This window comes from Plectrocnemia conspersa, unplaced genomic scaffold (genome assembly GCF_051122295.1).
Source record: "Plectrocnemia conspersa isolate PC_06_02 unplaced genomic scaffold, ASM5112229v1 ptg000013l, whole genome shotgun sequence".
In the NCBI taxonomy this organism is placed as follows: domain Eukaryota; kingdom Metazoa; phylum Arthropoda; class Insecta; order Trichoptera; family Polycentropodidae; genus Plectrocnemia; species Plectrocnemia conspersa.
Window position 1 is genome coordinate 989,230 of NW_028277177.1, and position 16,542 is coordinate 1,005,771.

Consider the following 16,542-nt stretch of genomic DNA (forward strand, 5'->3'; position numbering starts at 1 on the left):
GAAAAAAATTAGAAAAAGAAAAAACAATACGAGAAAGTTGGTCTTATGATTTATTTACGCAAAATATATTTAATTATGAATATAAATATAGATAAATTTTATCAAGAATCGTAGATTACTTTAAAAAAATCTTAGGATTATTATGATACTAATTTGCGTTAACTTAAAGAAACTATTAATTGACAATAACAATTTCGGGCTTTGCTTTTTTTAGGACTGGCAGCACCAAGCTGAAAAAATCTTGATATTTGACAGTTCGCAACCTGTGAGGTTATCTTTGTCTATATATTTTATTTCACATTAAATAAAAATGAAGCCCAATATTAAAGTAGAACTAGATAATGACGACGATCCTGTTGAAATAATGTTAAAAAAGACCGGATGCTACGAGTTGCATTATAAAGTTCAGGTTAGGGCTTATGCTCCATTATAATATGCAATCGATTTATATTTGTTATTTTTTACCGCAGGAGTGTATAGCAAACACACAAGATTGGCGCAAGTGCCAAAACGAAGTAAAAGAGTTCAAAGAATGTATGAATCGCAATCAAACAAAAAAAACTTGAAATAATGTATATACTTTATGTTAAGTTGTTATTATATTAGAAAATAAAACACGTTTAAAGAAACAATTGGCATTTATTAAACATTAGTTGTATTTTCTTCCACTATGAAAACAACATTCATCTTATCGAAATCGTCAGTTTCGTCGATTACGATTCCGTCTCCGTTTAGGTTATCCAGATCTAGTTCTAAACTAGCGCCTTCTAGGATTGGATTTAGAACAATTTCCTCGTTTTGGTTTGGTAATACTTTCGTTTTTTCGGTGCTAACGGGATGGTGATATCTTTGAAGATGTTTCTGAAACCGATAGTAATGTAGAATATTTATATTGTATTGATATATTAAATGTAACTCACTGTTAAAGAACATTTAGCGGTGTACTTATTCGGACAGTGTGGACAACTGTGTGGCTTTACTCCGGTATGAGTCCACATGTGATGGTTGAGATGCGAGCTTTGTATGAACTTTTTTCCGCACTGTTTGCATGTGTGGTTGCGTCGATTCGAATGAACGCCGGCCACGTGTTTGTTCAAATGATCGAGCGTTGCGAATGTCCGATTGCAAGATTGACAGCAATGAGGACGAGCTTTGGAATGGACCCGCAGGGTGTGAGCTTTTAAGTTACCGATCGTTAAAAAGCATCGTTGACATTCCGGACAGATGAACCGTCTATTGTTTAAATGTGTCTTTATATGATACCTAAAAAAGATAACAACTAGAATCATATGCACTATTAAATCATAAATTTAAATACAATAAATTTATTTATTTTTTGTAAATATTTTATTGCAATATGATGGGCGATAGCCCAATGTGTTACAACAGGGTAAGTAACTAAGTAAGTACTGAGTCAAAAAAATTAAATTAAAGTCTGTAATCAGTGACATCTATTTGATTAATTATAGACAAATATTACAACTTAGAATCAAAAGATGTTACTATACATGACCTAGCTCGATTTTATTTTAATTATTCATCACAGTATTCCATTGTTAGATTAGGAAAATCAAGGAAAACCTAATGTGATGATTGATATAATGATAGGGTGACCGTATTTCCAAGGATTTAAAACGAGACGCTCCGCAAAAATGTTACACATTAAAAAAAAATATATTTTTTCCTTGAAGAATCATTAATATCGTCAAAGATAAATGAATGAAACATAAAAATAAAACAAATTTAATTTTTATATAAAAAAACAATTATCCCTTCTCATAAGTCAAAACTGCACGTCAAAAGCAATAAAATCGTGTCGGCGCCGTTGCTCTGCAACTTTGTTTATTAACAATATCACAACTGAAACGACTGAACTTATCGAAGTCTTAAAAACGAAATGATTGTAAGTGTATCCGAAAAACAAAGCAAATTTTAAAGATGTGTTTTTTATTTATAAATATTTCACAGGCCGGTTCGTATTCCTTTGTAAAGTAAAATGTATGAGAAAACTAGAATGTGTTTCTTAGGCGCAGGTAGCTGAAGAGGACACAAAAACTGTTCATTAGTGGACGGGTCAAAATAGTACAAATCGAACAATTTTACGAAAAAAACGGAACGTATGATCACCCTATATAATAATAACTAAATCCGATCTCACAGACATGACAGAAATTGCAAAACACTAGGGTTTATATGGGATTCAAACACAAGTCTTTCAGGTATTAGTCAACAATTATATCGCTGGTTTATTAAAGAAGATTAAAACATTTACCTATAACCAGTAGATGATGTCAATTTTTTACCACATTTTGGACAAATTAACTTTCTGTTGGTATGCAACATCCTAAAAACAATTACAATGATATTTATATTTAAAACGACAGTATTATTAATTAGAAAAAATGTTGATGTTTACGTACCGGCATTGTCGTACATGTTGCTTAAAAATAGCTTCTTTAGCTGAAGTGAAATTGCAACCGACGCACTTCATCGGATAATTATTGTGCACGACGATCATATGCTTTTGTAAATTTGTCAATCTTGTAAATTTTTTTGAGCATAATTCGCATTCAAACTGTGCTTTGGAATTCGGAATGATTTTAACTTCATTCTCTGCTTCCTTAACTCTGTCATTTGCACTATAAAAAATGGATAATAATATTATTGCATTATCTCTAAATCTCTATTTAAATCTATTAATACCTCATGCTGTTCATGATGTGTTTTTGAAGAATACTATACGTATTATCTTGAACAGTCGAAGTTTCACCTTCACTGGCTTTATTCTCAGACACTACAAAAAAATATATGTATATATGAACAAAACGACAAAGTCACATCACTAAATTATTTAAAAATATTACGTTTAACTGCAATTGAAGTATCTTTCCTCGATGTAGGATCGACATTGGTTGAACCAAACTTAAATAACTTAGAGGACTCGTTCAGAGCTTCCAATAATTCGAAATTTGATGTGGTGTCAACAATATTTTTTAGAGTTATTATAGTCGATATTTGAATACCATTTTGCTGTTGATCCTTAAAAATAAAAATATAATTAATATGAAAATTTCTTTTTATATTAAAGACTTGGGTTTGCATTACATTAATTGATATTACACCATCCACTTGTGGTTTATTTTGATGACTTTGTAAATGCTTTTGTAGTTCGTCAATAGTTATAAGATTATAAACTTTACAGTGACCGCAAAAGAACGATTCATTTACAGTCCGATGATATACTCTATGATGTTTTCTAAGAGCCTGAAAGTAATAAAAAAAATATAGTCACTGAGAAAACAAATCCACTCTTAAATTTCTTTCTACCTTCTTCAACGTAAAAACTCTATCGCACGAGACACAATTATAAGGAGTTGATTTTAGTATATGATCGGAAACATGATTGAGAAGATGCTCTTCGTTTAAGAATCCAGTATTACAATATTTACAAACGTTGTTCACGTGAAACCTCATATGAGTTTGATAATGTTTTACGCCGTTGAATTCTCTCTTGCATAAATTGCAAAAGATCTTTTCTGCGTCAGGTATATTATCGCATTTCTCTTTTTGATCCACTTCACATTTATTTGAATCAATCTCTTCCGCTTTGCTTTTATGCACTCTTTTCTTATGACGCTCCATTAAATACTTTTGCTTATAAACTTTCCTGCAAATTTCGCATGTATATCTCATAACCTTCTTTGAAGGAAAGTGCACTTCTAAATTATGCTGGGACAAATTGGCAGCGCAGTCGAATGATACATTGCAAATGCTACAAACTTTAATAAGAGCAGAATCGCTATGTTCTTTCTGCACATGCAACTGCAGACATTCGGTAGAAACAAATTGTTTGTTACAATTTTTACAAAACAATCCGCTTACTTTGTTCATAGTATTTTTCCCGTTATCGTTCAGCGTTTGTATGCCATAACCGTTCGCTATAAGTGGAGCATTGGGTATAATGAGCGAATTCGATATGATATTCGACGGCTCCAACCACAAAACTGTTGACTTTGTATCGTTATTGAGCTTAGGTAAGATGCGAACTTCTTTCAAATTCGTTTCTTTATTATTCACTTTTGGAACTATATGGACCGGAAGCGCGACGACAGTTTCATCTTTAACCGCTTTATTCGACTTTTGAATAATATTTTTATCGTTCAATACACTCGGTAGATTTAGTATATCTAAATTGTCTTTCAATGCATTTTGTATAAGAAACATCTTTTCGGCTTCGAGGGATTTCATATTGAAATCATAAGCTTGTGTGATTTGCAGCAAACAAATTTTGCATATCTTATTTGGAAGCATGTCTTTAGGGTTGATCTAAAAACAATAAAATTATATTTAACAGTGAAAAAATGATTTATATAACTTAATAGATGCGATACATACAGTTAATTGCGTGCATATTGTTAAAACATCACTGGGCGTTAAAAAATGAGGTCCAAATTGCCTAGCTTCAAATAGAGAACACATTGGAACATCTTTCGATAAGCAAGTGCGACACATAGCCCATTCTCCCATTTTGTATTTAAAAAAACAAATCACCCGATGACATTTAAGCGGTTGACGTTTACAGTGTTGACAACTGAAGAAATATTGACGTTTCAGTGTTTATGTCAAAGTGGCGTTTTGGTGCTAGCACTTAAAATTATGGCCTATACCAAAATAAAAATATTTTTCTTTATTAACTTCTGCCTTCTTGTGATATTTGTCGAATGCTTATTTTATTTATAATAAAAATTATAGTGACAAAAATGAATATTCTGCTAGGAAATTAGCAATTAATTTTATAATACACTCTTTGTTACTTTATTATTAGCACAGCTGCAGGTCGTTTGATTACTATTACACATACGCAGGCTTACTGTAGACTGATTCCTTAACATATTATATAAACAGTGGCGAATTTACACATAGGCAAGGGAAAATAGCACTCGCATCAAGGCCCTAGAATTTTAGGATTTATAGTATTTAATTAAATGACATGCACTTTTCTGGCCTAATTCAAAGGGGAGGAGTAATGCCCCTACCTGTCTGATTTTTTGTAAGGTTGTGTATTTTTTATCATAATGATATTTAAGTAAATTTAAACAATAATCAAAAAGTACAATTTAAAAACGCTTTTAAAAAAAATTGACTGAGACATGAAAAGTTACAGAATATTTATGATCCCAATAACTTGATGGATTAAACGTAATATATTCCTGTTAAAATATTTCAATTACTACCGTGTTTCTCCTAAAATAAGACATACATAATCCGAAAATTACTACATTTCAAGACTTAGAATATAAGCCATCCCCCGAAAATAAGCCGTACGGACGAAATAACTGACAGTTGCGTTTCTAAAGCATTACAAACGGGTTACTAAGATAATAAATATTCATTTAAAAATAGCTATATGTCAAAACATGAAAGATTCAGACCATTGATTCAACAGGAAATGGATTTGCAGGAAGTTCTGGTTGGATCTCATTGGTTAGCTATGACGATGTTTCAGAAGAAGATGATCTGACTGTTTTCGAATAGATTTACATGTACATATACAAATATTATATTATTATATAATTATGTAAATCGAAATTAATAAATCAGCCGTTTGTAAAAGAAATAAGCCCTAGCACCTATTTTGAACCAAAAATAAAAATAATACAGTGTCTTATTTTCGGAGAAACACGGTATATATCACGGGCGGATTAATAATTAGGATACGAGATTAATTTTCAATATTTTAAGCCATGAATACAACATACACACATGGAGCATAAAAACGGAAGAAAATGGAGAATATCTCGTTTAATCAAACAAAATATTTGAATTCGATTTTTACGAAAATATATCGAACAATGCGTGAAAAACAACAAATATTTAAGAGAAAGAGAAGATTTTTAAAAACAACCAGCAGAATTCAAACAGGTAGAAAAAATTCAAAAGTAACCAATAGAGGAGATAGATGGCAACAATGAAATATGATTGGATATTCTTCACCAATCGCTTTATGGTTACAGATTGTATTTGATAAAATGGTATAGTATTTTCCATTAATAAACCGTGCAATATTTGAGACATAGCGGCATTCAAAGTAGTGTGGCGGTTCTCAGTGTTGACACACCACCGCTCAACTTGTGAAGCGGGTGTTTTTTAAATTAATTTTTATTAGTTTAAATATACATTCTTTTCTTTTTTTCAATCAATATATAACAACGGTCTAACACTCCGGTTCCTCGCCAGCTCTATAAAAAGGTCGTTTAATTAAAACTACATTCGCTACAAATTGGTGTCCCCGACGTGATGGCGGAGGCGCCCGATCCTGAGGCCGCCCCACCCGCCCGGCGAGCCGCCGCCTCCCGCCACCCGCAAGAGACGATCAGCTAAGATGACCGAAGAAAACGGGGTTTCAAGAACGCCGGAATCAGCAACGACGAAACCCGGTTTAACTGAGCACTTGACACAAGAGCGCAGGAAGAAGTTAGGGATATAATCCTTAACCCACCAGCTGACAGCGCCTACAAAAAGGTCAAGGCCGCACTTCTCGACCGCCTCAGCATCTCGCGAGAAGCAAAAACTAAACAACTCCTCGAACGCGAGGAAATCGGAGACCAGAAACCCAGCAACACGACCTCGTCCTCTTCGTCGGCCACCGGCTCGCAGTCCGGCACATTGAGCACCTCGATCAGCCACAACCCGAACGCGCCGTCGGAACAGCTGTCGCGCACCAACCTCTACATCCGCGGCCTGCCGCACGCCACCACCGACAAGGACCTCGTCACCATGTGCATCCAATACGGCAACGACTTTTCAAACGACGACATGCAGCACCAACTGTTCGTTCCAGTTTGGACATCAAACTCAACGACGACTCGCTGCATCGCAACTTAGCTGCGCAGAGCCTTCTGTAGACGCGGCCCTGAACTAGTTTCTCGGCCGACCGAACATCGGGTGCTACAGAGCCCCGCAGCCACATGGAGTCAAAATCAAATAGAGTCAAAATCAAAATCAAAACAACCGCCCACAAATAATTATTCTTATCCTTGTTAGATTATTATGCATATTTTTGTTAGTTTTAATTAAGTATGTGTAGATAATAAGTTTGTAACTGTGTATAGGATAATTAAGTACTAAATAACATATATATCGAATTATAAATAAAATTCTGGCAAGGGGGTCTGTGGCGGTTCTCAGTGTTGACACACCACCGCTCAACTTGTGAAGCGGGTGTTTTTTAAATTAATTTTTATTAGTTTAAATATACATTCTTTTCTTTTTTTCAATCAATATATAACAACGGTCTAACACCCCAGGTCCTCGCCAGCTCTATAAAAAAGGTCGTTTAATTAAAACTACATTCGCCACAGTAGAATATAAAGAGAGAAATAAGACGTACTTCAGAAATATTTCAGTGAATAACTTTATTGTATAAAGGTTAACAGTAATAAAGAATTTTGCAAATGGTTTTAATTTTTCAGAAGCTAGTAAATGTGCTTATTGCTGTGTTTTATTTCGCACGGTAATACTGACGGGGTATAATGCCTAGAATTTTTTAAATCGTGCGTTAAAGGAACATAAGTATTCAAAAGATAATTTTTACTCAATGTTAACTTTAAAAAAAAGTACGTAAATTATTATAAATTAGCTAGTTTTGGTTTGGCATTTCTGGAAAATGACAAAGGTGTACTCTTAACCCTTTGGCTACCGAAATCCGATATATCGGCTTTCGCTACACTAGCGAGAACTGCCGGATCCGACGGCTCCGAAATCGTAGTATCCAATACATTTTCAACCGTCTGTAGGGTAATTGCTTCAGGGGTTTATAACATTTTTTTCAAATATATGTTATAAATATATTATAATCATTATTTTTATACATATACACATATATATATATATATATATATATATATATATATATATATATATATATATATATATATATATATATGTATATATATATATATATATATATATATATATATATATGTATATATATATATATATACATATATATATATATATATATATATATATATATACATATATACATTTAGGGGTGGTGATGATGGCGGGTGGCAATGAGACACAGATTGAGCCGCTGCAGTAATATTTATTTAACGGTTTACGGTGTTTACATGGTTAGAATGGGGCGGACGCGCGACGGCACGCGTCCGAACCCTTACAAGCTTGCCGGAAGAGAGGGAGCCGTCACAACACCGCTATTTCTGCGCCGACCAGTTTTGGCCATAACAAATCTATATTGGCCCCCATACGGCTCCGGCCCTAGCAATTTACAATTGCGAACTATAACCAGGGGGAGGTATGGGGGCCTTGGCGCTGCTGTTGATTAAATGCTGGCGGCGCAAAAGTAGCAAAGTCGTGACGTATGGTGTGGCGGCGCGGCCTCCAGTGACGCGCGGCGTGCTTCGCTCCAAGCCGAGTGGAACACGCGTAGACCCGGGCGGCGCGTAGGGCTCCAGGGGGCGCGAGAAGAACGGGCATGTCCGGGAGCACCTTTCGGGGCCCTGTGGTGCGTCGGTGCAGCTACACAGGGCGCGCGCGTGACGGGCCCCGAACATGTGGTTCGAGCTCGGAGTCGCGGGGGCGTAGCCCTACGGGTGCGTGACGGGTCACGCGTGGTCCACTCGAGCCTGGTCTACGGCAGCACTTCGGTGGCTTCCCGCTGAAGGCGCGTGGCGGCGCCGGGTGCTTCCTGGGTCACGTGGTCGGTGGCGGCGTCTGTCAGTGGCGACGGTGGCTGACGATGGCGGCACATGGTCGGGGGCGCAGGCCCATCGTCTTGGTGGTCCGCCAGCTCGAGTCCGGGTCCAGGGAAGCACCGGCGGGATGGCAGCAAACAGCTCAGCAGCGGCTCGGCTTTTGTACTGCAGCGGCGTCTGTGTCTGCCATTTTGAATCTGACTCCATGTACGTGCTCAGGATCACGTCGCAGGTTACCAGTTTAGGGGTGGTGATGATGGCGGGTGGCAATGAGACACAGATTGAGCCGCTGCAGTAATATTTATTTAACGGTTTACGGTGTTTACATGGTTAGAATGGGGCGGACGCGCGACGGCACGCGTCCGAACCCTTACAAGCTTGCCGGAAGAGAGGGAGCCGTCACAACACCGCTATTTCTGCGCCGACCAGTTTTGGCCATAACAAATCTATATTGGCCCCCATATACATATATATATATATATATGTATATACATATATATATGTATATATATATGTATATATATATATATATACATATATACATATATATATGTATATATATATGTATATATATATATATATATATATATATGTATATATATGTATATATATATATATGTATATATATATATATATATATATGTATATATATATATATATGTATATATATATATATATATATATATATATATATATATATATATATATATATGTATATATATATATATATATATATATATATGTATATATATATATATATATATATATGTATGTATATATATATATATATATAAATATATATATATATATATATATATATATATATATATATATATATATATATATATATATATATATATATATATATATATATATATATATATATATATATGTATATATATATATATTTTTTTTTTTTTTTTTTTTGTTGTGAGGAGAGGAAATCTTCTAAAGACTTCACCAGCGTCCAGATTGCTAGTGATTGTGCCGGATTCCGCTGCAAGCAGCGACCTACCGGCTAAAACCTCTCCCCAGCCCTCTCCTGGACGGCCGGTACTATCTTCCGATATTGCACTTCGGCTCGTCCAGTTTAGAGACTCTGTCCCGTTAGGGCCGCTGTCTTGAACTGTCTTTCAGCTCTTTTTTTTCCGCATCACGGCCGACACGAAGTTCGTCCATGCCTCGTAGCAGCTTCGGTTCAATAACATAGATTGGACCATAGTGTCTACTGTGGCAGACCTTCCTATGATCCTTTCTAGCGCGATCCTGTCCGCTGCCCACGCCGAGCATCCGAAGAGTGTGTGCTCAGCGTCGTCGTCTTCTCCGGCGTTGCAATGGAGGCACTCGGCACTCGCCGCTTTGCCGATCCTCTTCAAATAAATACCGAAGCATCCGTGTCCGGTCATTCCCTGTGTGAGGTGGTACGAAAGCTCACCGTGCTTCCTGCCGACCCAGGCCGACAGATCGCCGATGAGTCTGTGCGTCCACCGGCCCTTGGTGGACGCGTCCCATCTCCTCTGCCATTCCGTCACGGTCGCAGCTCTGGCAGCCACCTTCTCGCAGCCGTTGTAGATCGCCTGTCTCTCCAAGGCGAGGAGATCCAACGGCGGCGTGCCGCATAGAGCGAGAACGGCGTCCTCGGACACGGTCCTGTACGCGGAGGCTACACGCAGCAGGCTTCTTCTCTGAGGCTGAGTCTGGCTTTCTCTATGATCATGGCCTGCGCCCAGATCGGGGCGCCGTAGAGGAGGACCGAGTGGACGACCTCGTTATACAGTCGTCATATATATATATATATATATATATATATATATATATATATATATATATATATATATATATATATATATATATATATATATATATATATATATATATATATATATATATATATATATATATATATATATATATACATATATACATATATATATATATTTATATATATATATATATATATGTATATATATATATATATATATACATATATATATATATATATATATATATATATATATATATATATATATATGTATATATATATTATGTATATATATATATATATATATATATATATATATATATATATATATATATATATATATATATATGTATATGTATATATATATATGTATATATATATATATATATATATATATGTATATATATATATATGTATATATATATATATGTATATATATATATATGTATATATATATATATATATATATATATATATATATATATATATATATATATATTCAACAGTCTGTAGGGTATTTTTACTTAAACCATTATTTAAAAATATTATATTTTATTAATTTACGAAAAGTTTTATTTACATTATAAAAATAAATAACATATTATATACCATTGTTATTGATTCCTGGTTGGAGTTCGGCCGCTCAGATCTCGTATTTTTTAATACGTCATGCGATAATGACTCTTATTACAGCGCAAATAAGAACTAAAATAACACACAATCGCATATTCATCATTAATTAGGTCAAGTTCACTGCAGACAGCGTCGCACGCCGCGACAGCATGTTTACAAACTAAAATACACATTTTGACTTTTTAATTATTTAATAAAAAGTCCCGGCAGTTCTGGAACATTTTTCCAAAAATGCCCGGCATCCAAAGGGTTAATAATTTTATATAAAAAAAATTATACAAAAAAATAATTTTATGTATAAAAAAATAATATCGGATCCGGGTACCTGAATTATTTATGTCATTCAACTTATAACGAATATACTCAAAGACAAAATAATTTCAGAGCTTCAGGATGCAGTTTCTGCCTTGCGCTTTAACTTCAAAACTAAAATTATGTTTTAATAAGAAAACAATTTATGTGTAATGGAGGGAGGGGGAGGTAGGCTTAGGTTTTATATTTCTGGTAATTTATTGATCGTTTTCATAAAAACTTTAATAAATAACCTCAGAAGTACAATGGTAAATCATACACAGCTGAAATATAATAAAATATTTTTATTAAATTTTAATTTACACGTTTCATAATATATTTACAATTTGAATTATTTATCTCAAGCCAGGAGCGAAAACCTTCACACCTCTGTCGAACAGTTTGAACAGATAATTATTTAGCTTTGTGTGCGTCGATAAGTTGGTGTTGTCGTTATCCAACCACGGTTTCAATATTTTGAAAGATCCTGAAACGTCTACGCTTCTTCCAGTCTTCAAATTAGACACGTCGCAAACAATATCTGCCATATGTGAAACAAGCTGAGATACAATATAGCTATCGTCATTAGACGAAGTCCCGTGTGTTCCAAAAACAACGCAAAACTGCTCATCATTTATGACATAGTTCCTACATTTTAGTACAAATAAATTTATATCAGTAATGGTAAACTTTAAATTTGAAAGATGGGTCAGATCATCAACAATCAAACAAACCGATGAGTGCTTGCTTTGCAATGTTTGAATGGCATCTTCTATTTTAGAAAATAGTATGGAAATTAAATCGACTGATTCGTTTGAATCAATATGATTCGATACTATATCTAAGAAATCTATATTTATAACAGAACCTGTGTCATTTAACGATTTCAAATTGTACCCCATTTTCATACCGACGCTGTAATAGTGATTAAAATCGTTATGCACAGTAACAAGACAAATTGCTCCTTTGTCTTTGATTTGCTTAGAAATAAAGCAACTGTGGAAAAAACTGCCATCGCAGCCAGAATTCTCCTTGACCAGAATCAGCTTTCCCTTCAAGCCTTCATTATCCAAATCCAACGTATGTATGACGTCGTTAGCCATTCTAAAAAGGTAAACAAAATTTTATGAGTTTACAAAAAATACATTTTAGCACTGTCATGATAAAATATAATAATGCTAATTGGCTGAATTACATTTGTAAGTAAGAAATATTTGTGAATTAAAGTGTTGATGTTAAGCTATAACTAGCGCTGTGACCAAAGGTGAAGTTGCGTTATCTCTGCCAGATAACTGGCGGAACTAGTCAGGTAAATATAATGATGTTTATTAAATAAAAATAATAACTTTCTGTAAATAATTGTTATACTGTATTTTGAGGCGATATAAATAAATAAAAATATTTTCAAATTTATTTTGCGATACAATATTGTCAATAAAGTGAAACGTATAGTTTTAACGATACATACTTCAATTAACACGAAATACAAATGGCAAACATAACCTTCCAGCTTCGAATTGTGAAGGAGTGACAGTTCGGTGTTGCCATTATAGAAAAACTATTTAAAGCCGGTTGCACACGTATGGTTCCTGATTAGGTTTCCACATCAGGAATTCAGCTTCGGAAACCTGAATGCACGCATTTCAACGCCATGTACCACATTTTCCGAATCTGAATTCCTGATGTTGAAACTCTATCAGGAAACCGTGCATGTGCGGCCGGCCTAACTGTCTAGAGACCGAAATATTTTTAATCGAGCGTAGAACGAGACCACGCTATGCCGTTTTGTCATTGTTTATGCACGCACAGAAACGCATTTCCTACTCAAACCCTATGACCCATTCGCAATAAAACACAATATATTTTTAGCGAAGGGAATGGTGTCGTCCATTATTATAAATATTATTGGGCGAAGACGATGTAGGAAGATCTTCGAGGACAAAAGTCTTCACAAATAATTAAAATATCAACCATTTATTATAGATACTGACCATTAATTATTTATATCGTTCGCTATTATACTGACCAGTGTATAGCGAACTTTTAATACACATACTGATCACTTAATAAAAATACTGACCATCTATTTAAAAATGCCGAGCAAAAAAATATTAAAATACTGACCCAATAAACATAAAGCAATATCTAATTTTAGTGTTAGTTATTTTTATATGATTTTTAATTATTTCTCTTTATATTTTAATATTAATTTTTTGTATAATATATATGAAATATTAAAAATTATATAAAATAATAGCTAAGTATTGGAGCATTACATTTTTAATCAAAATGATTTAAATAATCTATAAAAATAATTAATTATTGACTGCAATAAAATAAAAAATCACGCGTTCAGTCAGTTTAACAGTAAGCGAGTGCTGCTATGTGATAGATAAATAATAAATATCAGGGATGGCCAAGCCTTTGACAAGTGTAATCTGCTTATCTCTAGGTAGACCGCAACTGACCGAAACTAAAAAAACCCTTCTTGCTAATGTTAATTATAATTGTAATGGCTTAGCTTTGATTTTAAAAATCTAGTGGATAAATACAGCACAGGGGGCCAAACAGTCACCATAATTTGAAAATGGTATTGAAAAAAGCTTTGGGTTTTAAGTGGATCCGTAAAGACAATAGAAAGCGGTCTGAACACTAGTTGGGCAAAAAATGAAGCTGTGGCGACGGATGGTGTCGAGTGGCTATTAGACAGAGTGTATCGAGTGGCTATTGGACAGAAGGTTTATATTATGATATTTGTTCTTTATCAGAAGTCAAATAAACATGTTTCCTATGGCGTTAAGGCAGATTTATTATTTTAAAACATGCTAAGTAGTACATTAATAAGCATAGATCTTTAAATAATTTAGTCGTGTAGTAAAATATGTATATTAGTTTGTACTTATTTATTGTTGTAGGTTTTAGAGGACAAATCAGTTTTTCTTGCAAAATATATATGTACATATTTATATAAATATATATGTACATACATTTCACATGTATCAGCGCTAAGTAGATAAAGCTAATGCTGTGTTTTCAATTGCTGATAAGTGATAAAAGCGACGCATTATCATGCAATTACGATAAAGCAATCGCTCTTTGAATAGACATCACATTTTATCAAACGTCCATACGAGTGTTTATTTTATTTTTGTTATGTGTCGAATTCAATTTCATTTGATGTATTATATATTAACATAACTTACGGTTTCAGTTAACCTTCATTTTATCGAATGTAGTACAAATGTATAAAAATATTCCGAGAATCTCGTGATTAATTGGACGAGCACCCATTCACAAAAAAATGCCGTTGACTCATTAAAAACGAAGCATGTGCGATTCTAATATGATTCTCGTGTTACTATGTGTATTTCTGTTGCCAGCTACTTTTAATTTTGTTTCTAACGAATCAAGTAAATAGCAAAGATTTTCTACAACTTAAAACATTAATGACTTAATATTTTTATTTTCATAGTAAAGTTGTCTGTTCATCTCAATGTAATTTTGCATAATTGAAATTATGATTTGAATAATTATGTGTTCGCAGTAATTTCCATATATTAGTTTTACATATTCTTTATTTATATATTCTTTATGTTATATTTTGTATTGCTTTAATATTTAACACAATAGAATAACAAATTATGTATTCAGATTTAAAATAAATCGGTGTTTAAAATAATTTAAACAATTTTTCACAAAGCTTTCAATAAATATTAGCAAACGATAGTTCTATTATTTAATAATGTGCATTATTTTGTTCCAAGGATAACATTTTATTGTGTTAATCGCGCAGTGAGAATATTTTTATTAATACAATTCATAAACAACAATGATAAGACCAGCCAAAGATGTTACTTAGGTCAAAATATATCTTTAATTCTCACCAACTAGTTAGAAACTGCTTTTGTTATTATTAAGGGGATAGGACTACCATGGAGTATATATAGTAGAGAAGATTGTAGATTTGACGTTTACATTCGACATATTAAGATACTATAAGATCAGTATGATAAGCCGTTAACTAATACTTGAAAGACATAGGTTCGAATCCTATATTCAGAAAAGTATTTTTCAATTTATACAATGTATGCGAGATAGGAATTAGTTTTTATTATGTAATTAATTATTATATTCATTATTATTTTGATAATAAATACAAACTAGGCCAACTCATCTTTCAGGGGAAAATAAGTGAAAGAAGATGCACAGACAGACGTCGCATCTCTCATATTGCTCTATAGCTTGTCTGCATTTAGATAATACACTATTTTTTTAAATATGATAATCCTAACCGATATTTCTATGAACTTCTGATATAAGAGTACTGGTTAAAGTATATTAAAATCAAATTTTGGTCAATAGGAGGGCGCAAAAACAATCATCACTTCTTAGAAGTCAAAAATTCACGCCCAAAGCAGTAATATAGTGTCGACTCCGTCGCAGTGGGAACGATCGGTAACGAACGTTCCCACTGCGGCGGCGCCGATACAATTTTATTGCTTTTGACGTGGATTTTTGACTTCTGAGAAATGATAATTGTTTTTAGCGGTCTCCTATTGATCAAAAATGCGGTTTAGATATGTTTCGCTCGATGTTATAAAAAGTCTTAATACGCACGCTAGATAACCGACTCTCCACTGCGTCTCCACTGCGACGGCGACGGAACAATTTTATTGGTTTTGAATTAGATTCTAAGCAGTAAAATGCGTTATTTAATAAAATTCTATTAATCTCAAGAAAACGAAATATTAAAATGAACAGATTATGTTTTCCTAGATTTTTATAGTCTTACGGATGAATATCGTAATAAATAATTTAAAATATCGAGCTGACTCGTAAATAGTGACATATATTGGTTGTACGCTGTAGTAATATCTTTTTAGTAATAAAATATCTGTCACTAATTTACAAACTGGTTTACTTGTAAGTATTCATTGTGTATATAACCCGTTGTAATGTATTGGGCTAACGCGTGTTTTGGAAGACTAACTATAAATAAACAAATTTTGCAATATGTAGCATTGCTGCCTTCATTACTATGGGTTGTGTGGAGATTCGTAGTATTAATTATGTTTAAGGAAATATTGAATTCCCCCCCCTTCTATATTTGAGGTAAGAAATCTGCAGCTATATTTATTT

General features: G+C 33.7%; 3 protein-coding genes across 4 annotated transcripts; 1 reads left to right on the plus strand and 2 right to left on the minus strand.

Moving 5' to 3' along the window:
- Positions 1-226: 226 nt before the first annotated feature.
- On the plus strand, positions 227-632 carry LOC148226870 (uncharacterized). Its single transcript, XM_088202159.1, has 2 exons — positions 227-409; positions 471-632. The coding sequence occupies exons 1-2, from the start codon at positions 311-313 to the stop codon at positions 564-566; spliced, it is 195 nt and encodes a 64-aa protein (XP_088058285.1). The 5' UTR covers positions 227-310; the 3' UTR covers positions 567-632.
- Positions 620-6,920, minus strand: LOC148226871 (uncharacterized). Of its 2 annotated transcripts, XM_088202082.1 has the most exons (10): positions 6,727-6,920; positions 4,396-4,591; positions 3,328-4,326; positions 3,106-3,264; positions 2,865-3,039; positions 2,704-2,794; positions 2,421-2,639; positions 2,273-2,344; positions 921-1,263; positions 620-861 (listed from the first exon to the last, which is right to left on the minus strand). In XM_088202082.1, the coding sequence occupies exons 2-10, from the start codon at positions 4,525-4,527 to the stop codon at positions 643-645; spliced, it is 2,409 nt and encodes an 802-aa protein (XP_088058208.1). In that variant the 5' UTR covers positions 4,528-4,591; positions 6,727-6,920; the 3' UTR covers positions 620-642. The 2 variants fall into 2 exon arrangements, with proteins under 2 accessions (XP_088058208.1, XP_088058209.1); XM_088202083.1 differs by lacking the exon at positions 6,727-6,920 and having other exon boundaries at positions 4,396-4,593.
- A 4,772-nt stretch (positions 6,921-11,692) lies between these two features.
- On the minus strand, positions 11,693-12,960 carry Elp6 (Elongator complex protein 6). Its single transcript, XM_088202150.1, has 2 exons — positions 12,872-12,960; positions 11,693-12,507 (listed from the first exon to the last, which is right to left on the minus strand). Exon 2 carries the CDS (start codon positions 12,504-12,506, stop codon positions 11,760-11,762), a length of 747 nt encoding a protein of 248 aa, XP_088058276.1. The 5' UTR covers position 12,507; positions 12,872-12,960; the 3' UTR covers positions 11,693-11,759.
- Positions 12,961-16,542: the final 3,582 nt, after the last annotated feature.